Genomic DNA, 12,499 nt, shown 5'->3' with positions numbered 1-12,499 from the left:
AAATGGAAAAACTTCCGTCATCAAAGCCATTTAATGGTTTAATTTGGCCACCAACACACTGAATACATATTTACAAACAATACTTTCATCTACTTATATGGATATCTAAGTAGAGTAAAAACCACAAAGTGGGCTTCTTTAGGTTGCTGCGGGGCGGGGTTACGACGTGTGAAGGAATGCACGTTTGGGAGACAAACAAAAAGCTTCGACCGGTGCCTGTTCGATCGGCTGAATGACTGACGGAGGCCCCCCACGAAGAAACTGCTAAGTCATAAAAAAAAAAGACACCTCATCCATACTTCCTCGTGGATGGATGGATGGATGGATGGATGGATAGATGGATAGATGGATAGATGGATGGATGGATGGATGGATGGATGGATGGATGGATGGATGGATGGATGGATAGATAGATAGATAGATAGATAGATGGATGGACGGACGGATGGACGGACGGACTGGTACGGTAGCGTTGTGGAAGCATGCAGTTCGTTGGTCGCGTTAAAGTGTCTCCATGGCAACGGGTGGGCCAATGGGCGTGCGGCAGATTGTTTACAAGGGGGCGTGGCCGCGGTTGCCACGGTTACGTGTTCAGGTATTAAAGTGTCGCTGCGGGCTGCGCGTCGTCTTCGTTCACTTGCGTGGCTCTTTGGTCACGCACGCACACGCACGTACGGGCAAGCGGGTGCGCGCGCATTTCACACGGAGGAGAGACGCTTCACTGCAGGTAAGATCACATTTATATTCTTATTTGTTGAGTTTGACCATTTTCTAATGTTTTATTGTTGCGATGACTCGACGCGAAAAAGTGCAAATGTCCGTCATGTTGCACTGATTAGCCCGTTTGTGACATATTGAAGAAGTTCAATATGTCAGCAGATTTGCAAATGTTCTATTTGAAATGAAAACATTGGCTACTTGCCACTTGTTCGTGGTGAGCGAGGCGTGCACGCGCGCAGGTGTGAAGAGAAACTGACTGTGTTCAAATGAGTCCTCACTCGCTCATTCACACATTCACTCACTCACAGTTCCTCCATCTCTCACTTCACTGGATTCACCGGACTCCTTACGTGGTCCCGCTCGCATTTTCTCACTTTAATGTGTTCATCGACTCACTCATTCTCTCACTGTCTCACTTCACTATGCTCAAATGACTATTCACTCACTCACTCACTCACTCACTCACTCACTCACTCACCTATTTATTTACCAACCCATTTTCTCACCCACTCAGGCACACTCTCCACGATGTTCACTTTTACTCACGCACTCACCCACTCACTCACTGGAGCGTGTTGTGTGCGTATGCAGTCACGAGGTGAGGAAGGTGAAGAAGAGGAGGAGATCGTCACGGCGATGATGAGCATGGATCCGGGCCACCTGGGGGGTTCCGAGGAGTGCGAGGCTCTGGAGGAGGTTCTGGTGGTGGCGGCTGCCCAGGCGGAGGCCCAGGCGGAGGCCCAGGCGGCGGCGGCGGCGGGGGGATCCTGGGGCGGCGGCGCCACTTTGGACGACAGCCTGACCAGCCTGCAGTGGCTGCAGGACTTCTCCATCCTGGGGGGCGGCGCACCCCCGGGCCGGCCGCCCCACCGCCGCCACCTGCTGGGCTCGGAGGCGCCCGCCTCCCCGCTGGCGGCCGACCCGGCCTCGGCGGGGCCGCCGCTCGCGCCCGGCGTACCCACGGCGGCCGCCTACAGCCGCCTGCGGCCGCTGCCCGCCATCGTGGCGCGCGGGCACTGCCCCGACGAGGTGGACTACAAGACGGATGCGGGCGTCAAGCCGCCGTACTCGTACGCGCACCTCATCTGCATGGCCATGAAGCACAGCAAGACCAGCAAGATGACCCTGGCCGGCATCTACAAGTGGATCACAGACAACTTCTGCTACTTCAGACATGCAGAGCCCACCTGGCAGGTACACGCACGTGCGCACGCAAACACACAAAATCACATGTTGGCAGACACAGAGATGGCCAACACAAGATGGCACATAAACACACACACAAGCACACATTGAAAAAGACACGCACACCCTCGTATGGACACAGATACAAATGCAAACACAGACACACACACACTTGAGTTAGCACAAGTGTGTAGGAGTGACTTTGGGGGGTATGGGGGGCTCTTTTCAACCACAAGTTTAATTTGCTGCATGAATGATTGATGAAGCCTTTAGCTTGTTTTTGTAGCGCCACCATGGGGCAGATAATATTTAACAGAGGTCAGCAGCTCCATTTCGACTGGCGAGGCAAGTGGGTGGGTGCCGTGGGTGGCGTAAGTAGCATGTATGCTAATAGCACGTACTTCATACTTCCTGCTTTAATGCGCTACGCAGGACGCTAACGGCTAGCTCACACGGGTGTCACTTTCTACAAGATATTTTACAGTTTTAAATAGTGGACCTACACAGTTCCTAAAATGTCCACTGAAAATCCTTTTGTCGTGATTTGGGAGTCGGGAATGAGTGACTGATTCCGAACGCAGCGACTGCTCATCCACTCATTCCCGACTCCCTAATCACTATATACACAACCCTAATTCCAATGAAATTGGGACGTTGTGTTAAACATGAATAAAAACAGAATGCAAGGATTTGCAAATCATGTTCAACCTATATTGAATTGAATACACTACGAAGACAAGATATTTCATGTTCAAACTGATCAACTTGATTGTTTTTTTTTAGCAAATAATCATGCAACACGTTCCCAAAAAGTTTTGACAGGCTCATGTTTACCACTGTGTTACATCACCTTTCCTTTGAACAACATTCACCAAACGTTTGGGAACTGAGGACACTAATTGTTGAAGCTTTGGAGGTGGAATTCTTTCCCATTCTTGCTCGATGTACAGCTTCAGCTGTTCAACAGTCCGTGGCTCGTTGTCGTATTTGATGCTTCATAATGTGCCACACATTTTCAATGGGAGACAGGTCTGGACTGCAGGCAGGCCAGTCTAGCACCCGCACTCTTTTACGACGAAGCCACGCTGTAGTAACACGTGCAGAATGTGGTTTGGCATTGTCTTGCTGAAATAAGATGGGGCGTCCCTGAAAAAGACGTTGCTTGGATGGCAGCATATGTTTCTCCAAAACCTGTATGTACCTTTCAGCATGAATGGTGCCTTCACAGATGTGTAAGTTACCCATGCCATTGGCACTAACACAGACCCTTACCATCACAGATGCTGGATTTTGAACGTTGCGTCCATAACGGTCTGACTGGTTCTTTTCCTCTTTGGCCCGGAGGACACGACATCCACAATTTCCAAAAACAATTTGAAATGCTGACTCGTCGGCCCACAGAACACTTTTCCACTTTGCGTCGTACCATCTTAGCGTTTCTGGGTATTGTTGATAAATGGCTTTTGCTTTGCATAGTAGAGTTTCAAGTTGCACTTACGGATGTAGCGCCCAACTGGATTTACTGACATTAGTTTTCTGAAGTGTTCCTGAGCCCACGCGGTGATATCCTTTACACATTGATGTCGGTTTTTGATGCAGTGCCGCCTGAGGGATCGAAGGTCACGGGCATTCAATGTCGGTTTTCGGCCTCGCCGCTTACATGCAGCGATTTCTCCAGATTCTCTGAACCTTTTGATGATATTCTGGACCGGAGATTATGAAATCCCTAAATTCCTTGCAATTGTACGTTGAGAAACATTGTCCTTAAACTGTTGGACTATTTTCTCACGCACTTGTTCACAAAGAGGTGAACCTCGCCCCATGTTTGCTTGTGAATGACTGAAGCTCCTTTTCTACCCAATCACGGCACCCACCTGTTCCCAATGAGCCTGTTCACCTGTGGGATGTTCCAAACATGTTTGATGAGCATTCCTCAACTTTCTCCGTCTTTTTTGCCACCTGTCCCTTTTTTGGAATGTGTTGCAGCCATAAAATTCAAAGTTCATGATTATTTGCTAAAAACAATCAAGTTGATCAGTTTGAACATGAAATATCTTGTCTTTGTAGTGTCTTCAATTCAATCTAGGTTGAACATGATTTGCAAATCATTGTATTCCGTTTTTATTGATGTTTAACACAACCTCCCAACTTCATTGGAATTGGGGTTGTACATTTTTTTATGGCGGACTATATGGTTGACTCGAGAGGTGAAACGATTCATCGAATATTCGCTAATCACCATATCAGGATTTTCATGGAGTGGAATATCCAGTATAGTGGACGATGGCGGTGAAAGGATTAATTCCCTAATCACTTTATAGGGATTTTTATATCGTGGATTATATAGTTGACTCGAGAGCTGAAACGATTAATCAAGTACTCCTTAATCATGATATCGTGATTTTTATGTACTGGACTGAACAGTGTACCCCGTTCACTGCCACCGTGGGGGGACCTAGGTTCGAGACCCCGACCGGACCATCCGCCAACATCCCCCGGACTCACGGCTGCGGTGTCCTTGAGCAAGACACTGATACCCCGAAATGCTCCCTGGGCGCTTCAGCTGCCCCCTGCTCCAGTGTGTTCCACTAACTTGTGTATGTGTTCACTGTGATGGGTTAAATGCAGAGACCCAATTTCGTGTGCATGCATGCATGCATGTTTATGACAATAAAAGGTGATTCTATTCTATTTTATTCTATTTGTGCTCAGGCCAACCCCATTTCTAACGTAAAATGATTGCTTTTGCGCCATCTGGTGGCATCTTTGTGCCAAGGAACTTTGTAGAAGTGAGCGGAGGAGCTTCATGGAGTCAGTTGGTTAGCCTTGTTTGTAGTACCGATGCTGAGCTAAGCTAAGTGTATGGCGTGTGTCGTTGCAGAACTCGATCCGCCACAACTTGTCCCTCAACAAGTGCTTCATCAAAGTTCCTCGTCAGAAGGATGAGCCGGGAAAGGGCGGGTTCTGGAAGATCGAGCCGCTGTACGCCGAGCGCCTCCTGAGCGGCGCCTACAAGAAGCGCCGCATGCCGCCCGTCAGGATCAACCCGGCGCTGCAGAGCCGGCTGGGGCTCGCCGTGCGGTCGCCCACCGCCGCCAGCCCCGCGGGCGCCCTGTGCGTGGACCCCCAGTCCCAGCGGCTCCTGCGGGAGTTCGAGGAGGCCACAGAGCAGAGCTGGGACACCCGCCCGGCCGAGGGCACCATGCTGGGGTCCTGGCCCGTCCCTCGGGGCGGCGCCAAGAGGAAGTCGGGCTGCAGGAGCGGCGGAGGCAAGACCCCCCGCCGCTCCAGCTCCCCCCTGCTCTCCTTGGACGAGCAGAAGGAGAGCGGCCCCCTCAAGGGCGACTTCGATTGGGACGCCCTGCTGGACTCGGCGCTCAGTGGCGAGCTCAGCCTGGATGCCGGCGACGCCCTAGGCCCTGACATCAAGGAAGAGGAGCTGATCGTGGCGGGCGGCGCCCCCGTGGGGTCCCCGGCTGACGCGCTGGCCGAGTCCCAAAAGTCCTTTCTGGGCTCCGCCTTCCTGGAAAGCCCCTGGCCGGAGGAAGAGGCGGAGTCGGAGCGTGGTGACTTCATGTGTGGCGCAGGCGTCAACCTGGAGCAACTGTTTGACCTTGCCGAGGCCCCGGCGGACCCGCTGCTCTGAGGTCGCCCGGACCCTACGCCCCAAGCTTTTGATACTCACGTGACTTCCTGTTTACATCGCATGATTGAAAGCCACCCAGATTTCGCATTTCTTCCGTCCATTTTCTATATTCCCTTTTCTTGAGTTATGCTGGGATCAGACCACAGGATTTGAGCCCCGTTATTGGCCTGATTTGATTTTTCAGGTTGGGCCCAACATTTTTTGTAGTGTGACATTATCCACGACCAACGATTTGGCCCTATGAGCGCTCCACCACGTCAAAATGAAAAGTCTAGCATGTTTGATTTTTTTGGATATCTTCTGTGTCGTTTGCCATATGAACAAGAAACCTCCGACATAGTGCCTTGACATCGACCATTAGGAATGCATCTTGTAACGGCGCATGGCCTCCCTTTCTTGCCGTTGTCAAACTTTAGCGCGTGAATCGACAGAACGCCGGCTTAATGTTTACGTACAAACGTTAGTGCTAGCACTAGCTGGCTACATAATGTTATGTTGTCTGTTGCTAGCTGAACTAAAAGTGCGTGAACATGATCTCATGCTCTCCTTGACGAACGGACAGCCCAACCCTCATCTCCGGACCACAACACACAAAGTTTTTGTCTTATTTTTGTTCTTTTTTCCCCCCAATACAAAACATTGACGCAATTCAAACTAGTGTTGTTGTTGCCGCCATGGTAACGGTTGTATCTGGTAGCGGTGACACATTTTCTGGTCCTGCCTCCCCCGACGGTGTTTGATTTGACAAGATTGTCCCAATTATCGTAAAAGACGGCAAACGGTGATATATGTCGTGCATTGTTACCAGTGTTCTGACGGAGACACGACACGGTTTGATCACAGTAGTCTGACATTGTAGCACCGCGAGAGACCACATTTGTCTTGTAGTCTCATCCAGGCATCAGTGAGCGGGAGGCTAAATCCATCCATCCATCCATCCAAGCAACAATAAATAAATGGATTGTTGGACGCATAGATGAATGGATCCAAAAATGCATCCGTCCGTTCTTCCTTCCAGTTCAGGGTCCGATCCCAGCAGAGCCTGGTCACACCCCGGACTGGTCGCCCGCCAATCGCAGGACACATATAGACAAACAAGTTTCTCATCTTCCATGAAGCTAACATGCTAACAAAGGAGCGGAGCCTGAACCTCACAAGTGTGAGGCCGACGTGCTAACCGCTTGTCTGCCGTGACTGACATCGATTGACAAGTCATCCAAATTCTTTCTGTTGATGCCACTCGCCACCGTTGTCGCGTGCTCAAGTTGAACTTCAAAGGATGTAAAAAAACACCAAAGGTCCTGCTTTGGCCCCGCCTCCTCAGTCCACAGGCTCTACTTCCTGTCGCAACATCACGTTGTCGTTGGTTAGCGTTTGCCAAATGATGCGTTTGTCAACTTTGTGGAGTTTTTCAAGACAACATCAAAATGATGACGTTTGCTCACGTGACCTGCGAACACACATGACGAAGGTTTGCAGAAAGGGCAGGGAGTCACATGACTGTGACATCGTTATGACATCACACCTCATGATTGGCTCTTTTTTATGCTTTTTTTTTAAACAATAAAAATGTCTTTTACTGTTGCTCGTTGTCTTGGCCTCACGCACACGCACACGCACACACACACACTGCATGTACAAAAGCCAATTCGAATGAAGTTGGGATGTTGTGTAAAACAAAAACCCATTTGCAAATCCTATTCAACTGAGTATAGTCTACATTCAATTGAATACACTACAAAGACATTAAAGATATTTAATGTTCAAACTGATCAAGCTTGTTTTTCCAAATATGCTCTCATTTTGAATGTATTCAATTCAATATACAGTAGGCTGAAAGGGATTTGAAAGTCTTCTGTTTTTTTATTCACGTTTTACACAACATTCCAACTTCATTGGAATTGCGGATTGTACGCGCACAAGCACACGCACACGCACACGCACGCACGCACGCACGCGTACTGCAGCTCCTCTCCTGGTGTCTGTGGTCCTGATGGTGTGCCTTGGGGGGTCTTTGTCCTCGGCGTCTTTGTGCGTGCATGTTACAAGCGTCCATATATCACCAGCCCAGACCCCCCCGGAGCGGACCCCCCAGCCGGGTCACGTGATCCCTGATCGAGGCTGCGGTGTCATGTGACACGTGAAAGACACCCAACACGGCGCATCTCCACGGCTGCGTTCGCCATCAGTCACTCAATCCCTGCTCCGTTACCTCGAAAAGGGATTTGAATGGATGCATTATGTAAAGATTTGTAAATGGTGGACCGAGATAGCCCCTAAAAAGTCCACTCAAATCCCTTTGTGGTGATTAGGGAGTAAGGGATGAGTGAATGATTCTGAAAGCAGCGATTGCGTTCACAATCGGTCCTCCTTCCTGACTCCCGAATGACGAGATCGAGATTATTATGAAGCCACTCCTCCTCAACTGTCAACTGTCCATCAAATACCTCACGATGACCTGGAAAAATGGGTGCGACCCGGTCAAGCATCATTGTTTTGCCTACACATAATTATATGTGTATAAGATGCGGAAACATCCACTTCATCCACTGGGGCGTTTCCACGCTGCAACAACGAGGCGCTCTAAAGTGGCCACGCCAGCCTGAAGTCCAGGTCCTTGCTCTTCTACCTTTCTCTGAATGATATGCAGTCACTCGCTGCCAACCACAAGGCGCTCTAAAGCTCTAAAGCGGTCATGCCAGCATGAAACCCCTGTCCACACTATCACGTCAGAATAAAAAAAAAAAACTCCTCCTCTTCTACCTTCCTCTGCATGACGCGCACGCACTCACCGCCAACGAGGCCCTCGAAAGTGGCCACGCCAGCGTGATGCCCCTGTCCGCACACTAGTTGCCAAGTCAGTCTGTTATGTCGGACTTAAAAACAACAACAACCTTTCTCTGCATGGCGTGCAGAGCCGGAATAGGCAGTATATGGGGGATTTTGACACATTATTGTGGACCCAGATCGTTCCTCAAAAACGGCACCAGAAATCCCTTTGCAGGGATGGGCGAGCGATTCCGAACACACGCCATGAGCCGTCTCACGGCGTCCGCGGTAACCTGAGGCGCGTAAGACGAGCTCGCTACTGAAACGCTAACCCTCAACACGCCAACATGGCCGCCAGTCACGCTCCTAATGTTTGTCGTGGCGACGACGTCAACGTGGGTTGCGTGAGCGCGGCGCCGACCAATGAGAGGCGAGCACGCTGTTGATTGAAGCCTGACGCAGTCATAACAGACGAGTAATGTGGCGAGTAATCGGATTACCGGACGGAGGCGGCACACGAGCAGACGGCAACAAGAGGACGGGTCGTCCGGGAAGCCTGTTGCCACGGCGACGGCTGCTAGAACTCTCACTGAGGGGCGGGTCCTCAGATTTACGACGAGACTGCAGTGTGAAAGTTTGCAAACTGAAGTATGGGGGGCCGTTAGGGACATTATTCAGGATTAGCTCTCACACTTACTATTCAAATGCTTCCACACACACACAAACTACTGAAAGGCTCTCATAAGGACTACTCAGAAACTCTCATACGTACGAGTCTTACTCTCATTAACGCTACTCAAATGCTCTCATTGACACTAGTCAAATGCTCTCATACGCGCGCGTCTTGCTCTCATCAACACTACTCAAATGCGTTCACGCGAGCACGTCAATCACATTCTCGCACACATCACGTCATATCCTACAGCACTTACACATTAAAAGCAACCATTTTAAATCAATGAGGAAAAAACTTTATTGTAACACAATAAGCAACAAGTATACGACATATATACATGAAAAAAACCTATGTATGTATAATGCTATGTAACGCTACTGCTTTAAGTTAGGCTTACTATTGTACTTTATGGCTGTTGGTCAATGCCATATTTTATTTTGAAACCATTTACTTCTCAACTCATATAAATACACTCTCACATACACGCCTCAAATGTTTTCACAGATACACGTCAAACACACTCGCATGAACATGGCAGATCTATTCACGTACCATCCTCAAATCCATTCAGAAAATAAAATATACTCAAATCCTTTCACATTTCCATCCCAAATGCTCGCATACATACTTGTGGGAGATTTATTTGAAGAGCGATAGATAGATAGATAGATAGATAGATAGATAGATAGATAGATAGATAGATAGATAGATAGATAGATAGATAGATAGATAGATAGATAGATAGATAGATAGATAGATAGATAGATAGATAGATAGGATAAGCAGTATATAAGTTGGATGGATACATTCTGCCGATATTTATAATGGGTTAAATAGAATATATAGCACAGGTGTACGTAACTGGAACAGTGTTTCTCAAAGTGTAGTACCAGTACCGCCAGTGGTACCGAAAGTAAATTCAATGTTCACTGCATAGTGTTGTAGTGATTTCATGTTTTTAATCAAGTACAGTACATTTGTAAATAACAGTACAGTTGTATTAACATTTTAATATAATACAGTAACATTTCATCATTTAGTACAGGGTTTTTTTTTTCAAACATGTAGCTACAATATTTTATATGACCTTATGTTTTCATTTATCATTATTTCAGTACAGTTTATTTTATGTTCTCATATTCATGCGCAGTGTTAATGTTCAAACTGTTCATAATGTTACAGTGGCTTACACTAACACTACTACTAATACTAAAACTACTACTGTATTTTAATATTTGTCATGATAGTGGTACTTGAACAGTTAGGTTTTATTTGAGGTTGTAATTTAACAGGAAGTACTACCTGTCTACTTCCTTTACAAACTAGAAGACCCCATAAAACCTAAAAACATTCAATAGGGCGCCGCAACTCGTTATTGAAGTCACTATGGCGGCTCAACATCCCACAAGTAACAAGTAACTAACCGAAGCCGCAGCATTGAGTAGCTAATCCTGAATAATGTCCCTAACGGCCCCTCATACTGAAGCCTAGTAGCACACACTCACACACACACACACGCACGCACACACAGTTCGTTGTGGTGATGATGTCATATGTTGCCATGAAAGATGTCGAGGTGACCACAAACATTTGGGGGTCATTGTATGCAGTGTGTGTGTGTGTTTTTATCCACTGTGTGTGTGGGTCATTGTATGCAGCGTGTGCACGCGTACGCGTGCATATGCATGTGTATCCACTGTGTGAGTGTGTATCTGTGTGTTTTTTTTGAAGGCATCCAAAGTAATGGGTCACCAGTCTGATTTTGTCAGATGTTGTCTTGGCCATCTTGTGTCCGCCATCTTGTGTCCACCATCTTGTGTGCGCTGTTGTTAGTTGGTAAACTCGTTCATGTCCAAAGACACACACAGCGCACTCCAGGGTGTGTGTGTGTGCGCGTGTGTTGTTATCAGGCGGCGTCAGGGCACCTCAGCTGGCAGCCGGCTGATTTGTGATGTCACATGGTGGCCATTTTTTATGCCGAGCGAAGCGCTGAAGCGAGCAGGAAGCGGACGAGGACGAGGTTTCCTCCAGGCTGCCTGCCTGCCTCGGTGACTTTTGAATATGTAACCAAATAACTTCTGTGGCCTGCTACAATGATTGACTGTGGAGGGGGCGGGGCTTCACTTAAGACTCCTATTAGCATGTTAGCGTGTAAGCAGGTAACCTTAACATTAGCAGCTGAGTGAACGGGGAGAGCAACTCAAACACACACACAGTGAAGAAATATATATATATATATATATATGTGTCTGTTTGTGTTTGTGTGAATGTGTGTAAGCACGTGTTTGTGTTTGTGTGTTTGTTTAGTTGTGCATGTGTTTGTATGCATCTGTTTTTCGTGAGTGTGTATGTTTGTGTATATGCGTGTTTGTGTGTGTGTATGTTTTTTCTGCGTATCTGTGTTGTGTGCATGTACATACGTGGTCCTGTGTGTGTTTGTGTGTTTCGTGAATTTATTTGTGTGTGCGTGTGTTTAAGCTCAATGTCCCCCATGCTCCATTGAGCTACAACCTTTGACCTCTGACTCACTCAGGACGTCTGCAAACAAGGTCACAGAGGTCGTGAACGCGGCCATGTTTTAGTGATTTTTCCTGGAAGTTCCATCACACGCCACCAGCTATACATTCTACTGTATACATTTCCACATTGTGTACATTTGATACTTTCTATAGCTTGCAGACACTACATACCTTGTATTCATTGTATTTCATGTGCTATACATCCCATACGTGCTGTATATGTATCCTATGCATTCTATATGGGCTACATATTGTATATGTTCTACAATAAATGCGAATACATTCTAAATGTGCTGTATTTACTTTCATGTATTATGGTCTTATTTGTTCACTCCATTTTTTATACGCTATATATGTTACACATGCCACACATTATGTGATATACTGTACATTCTAAAAGATGCTATACATGTTAAATGTATTCCATATAGCCTATACATTTGACACGTATATGTGCTATAGGTGCTATGCTATAACTTTTGTGTGCTCTGTTTTATATATATATATATGTGTGTGCGTGTGCTTTACATTGTATATGCGCTACGTATTCTAATTGTGCAATATTTGTTATTTTTGCAACACGGTCTATACATTGTATATTCTTTGCAGTCTACACTGTATGTGCTACAAATACTCCTACTATGTTCTGTAAGTCTTATATGTGCTACCATTGTATCTGTTTCATTGGTGGGTTCTATATGTGCTGTACATTCTACAGGTCTTATATGTTCTATATATGCTATACATTATGCCGTATGTGCTATATTGTGTTCCCATTTTACGTGGGATGTTCTGAATGCTGTGTCTATTGTGTATGTGCCGTATACGCTACATGTGCTCTATGTTCTGTTTATGCTATATATGCTAACTATACAACAGCCACAAATGTGTCCAAGTTGTCACATGACCGACGTCGCCATGTGTCGGTGCGGCTGACTGACACGTCGTCCGAGCGGCATTTCGTGACCTCTCCGGGCGCCCTGC

The 12,499-nt window shown here is 47.2% G+C and overlaps 1 protein-coding gene across 1 annotated transcript; it reads left to right on the top strand.

The window, feature by feature from the left end:
- The first annotated feature begins 479 nt into the window (after positions 1–479).
- On the top strand, positions 480–7,071 carry foxj1a (forkhead box J1a). The gene is made up of 4 exons (XM_061749095.1): positions 480–727; positions 1,312–1,568; positions 1,656–1,914; positions 4,787–7,071. Exons 1-4 carry the CDS (start codon positions 515–517, stop codon positions 5,549–5,551), a joined length of 1,494 nt encoding a protein of 497 aa, XP_061605079.1. The 5' UTR covers positions 480–514; the 3' UTR covers positions 5,552–7,071.
- The last annotated feature ends 5,428 nt before the right edge of the window (positions 7,072–12,499 follow it).

This window comes from Phyllopteryx taeniolatus, chromosome 16 (assembly GCF_024500385.1).
Source record: "Phyllopteryx taeniolatus isolate TA_2022b chromosome 16, UOR_Ptae_1.2, whole genome shotgun sequence".
In the NCBI taxonomy this organism is placed as follows: domain Eukaryota; kingdom Metazoa; phylum Chordata; class Actinopteri; order Syngnathiformes; family Syngnathidae; genus Phyllopteryx; species Phyllopteryx taeniolatus.
The sequence above is the reverse complement of the archived record's forward strand: the minus strand, read 5'-3'. Positions and strand labels throughout refer to the sequence as shown.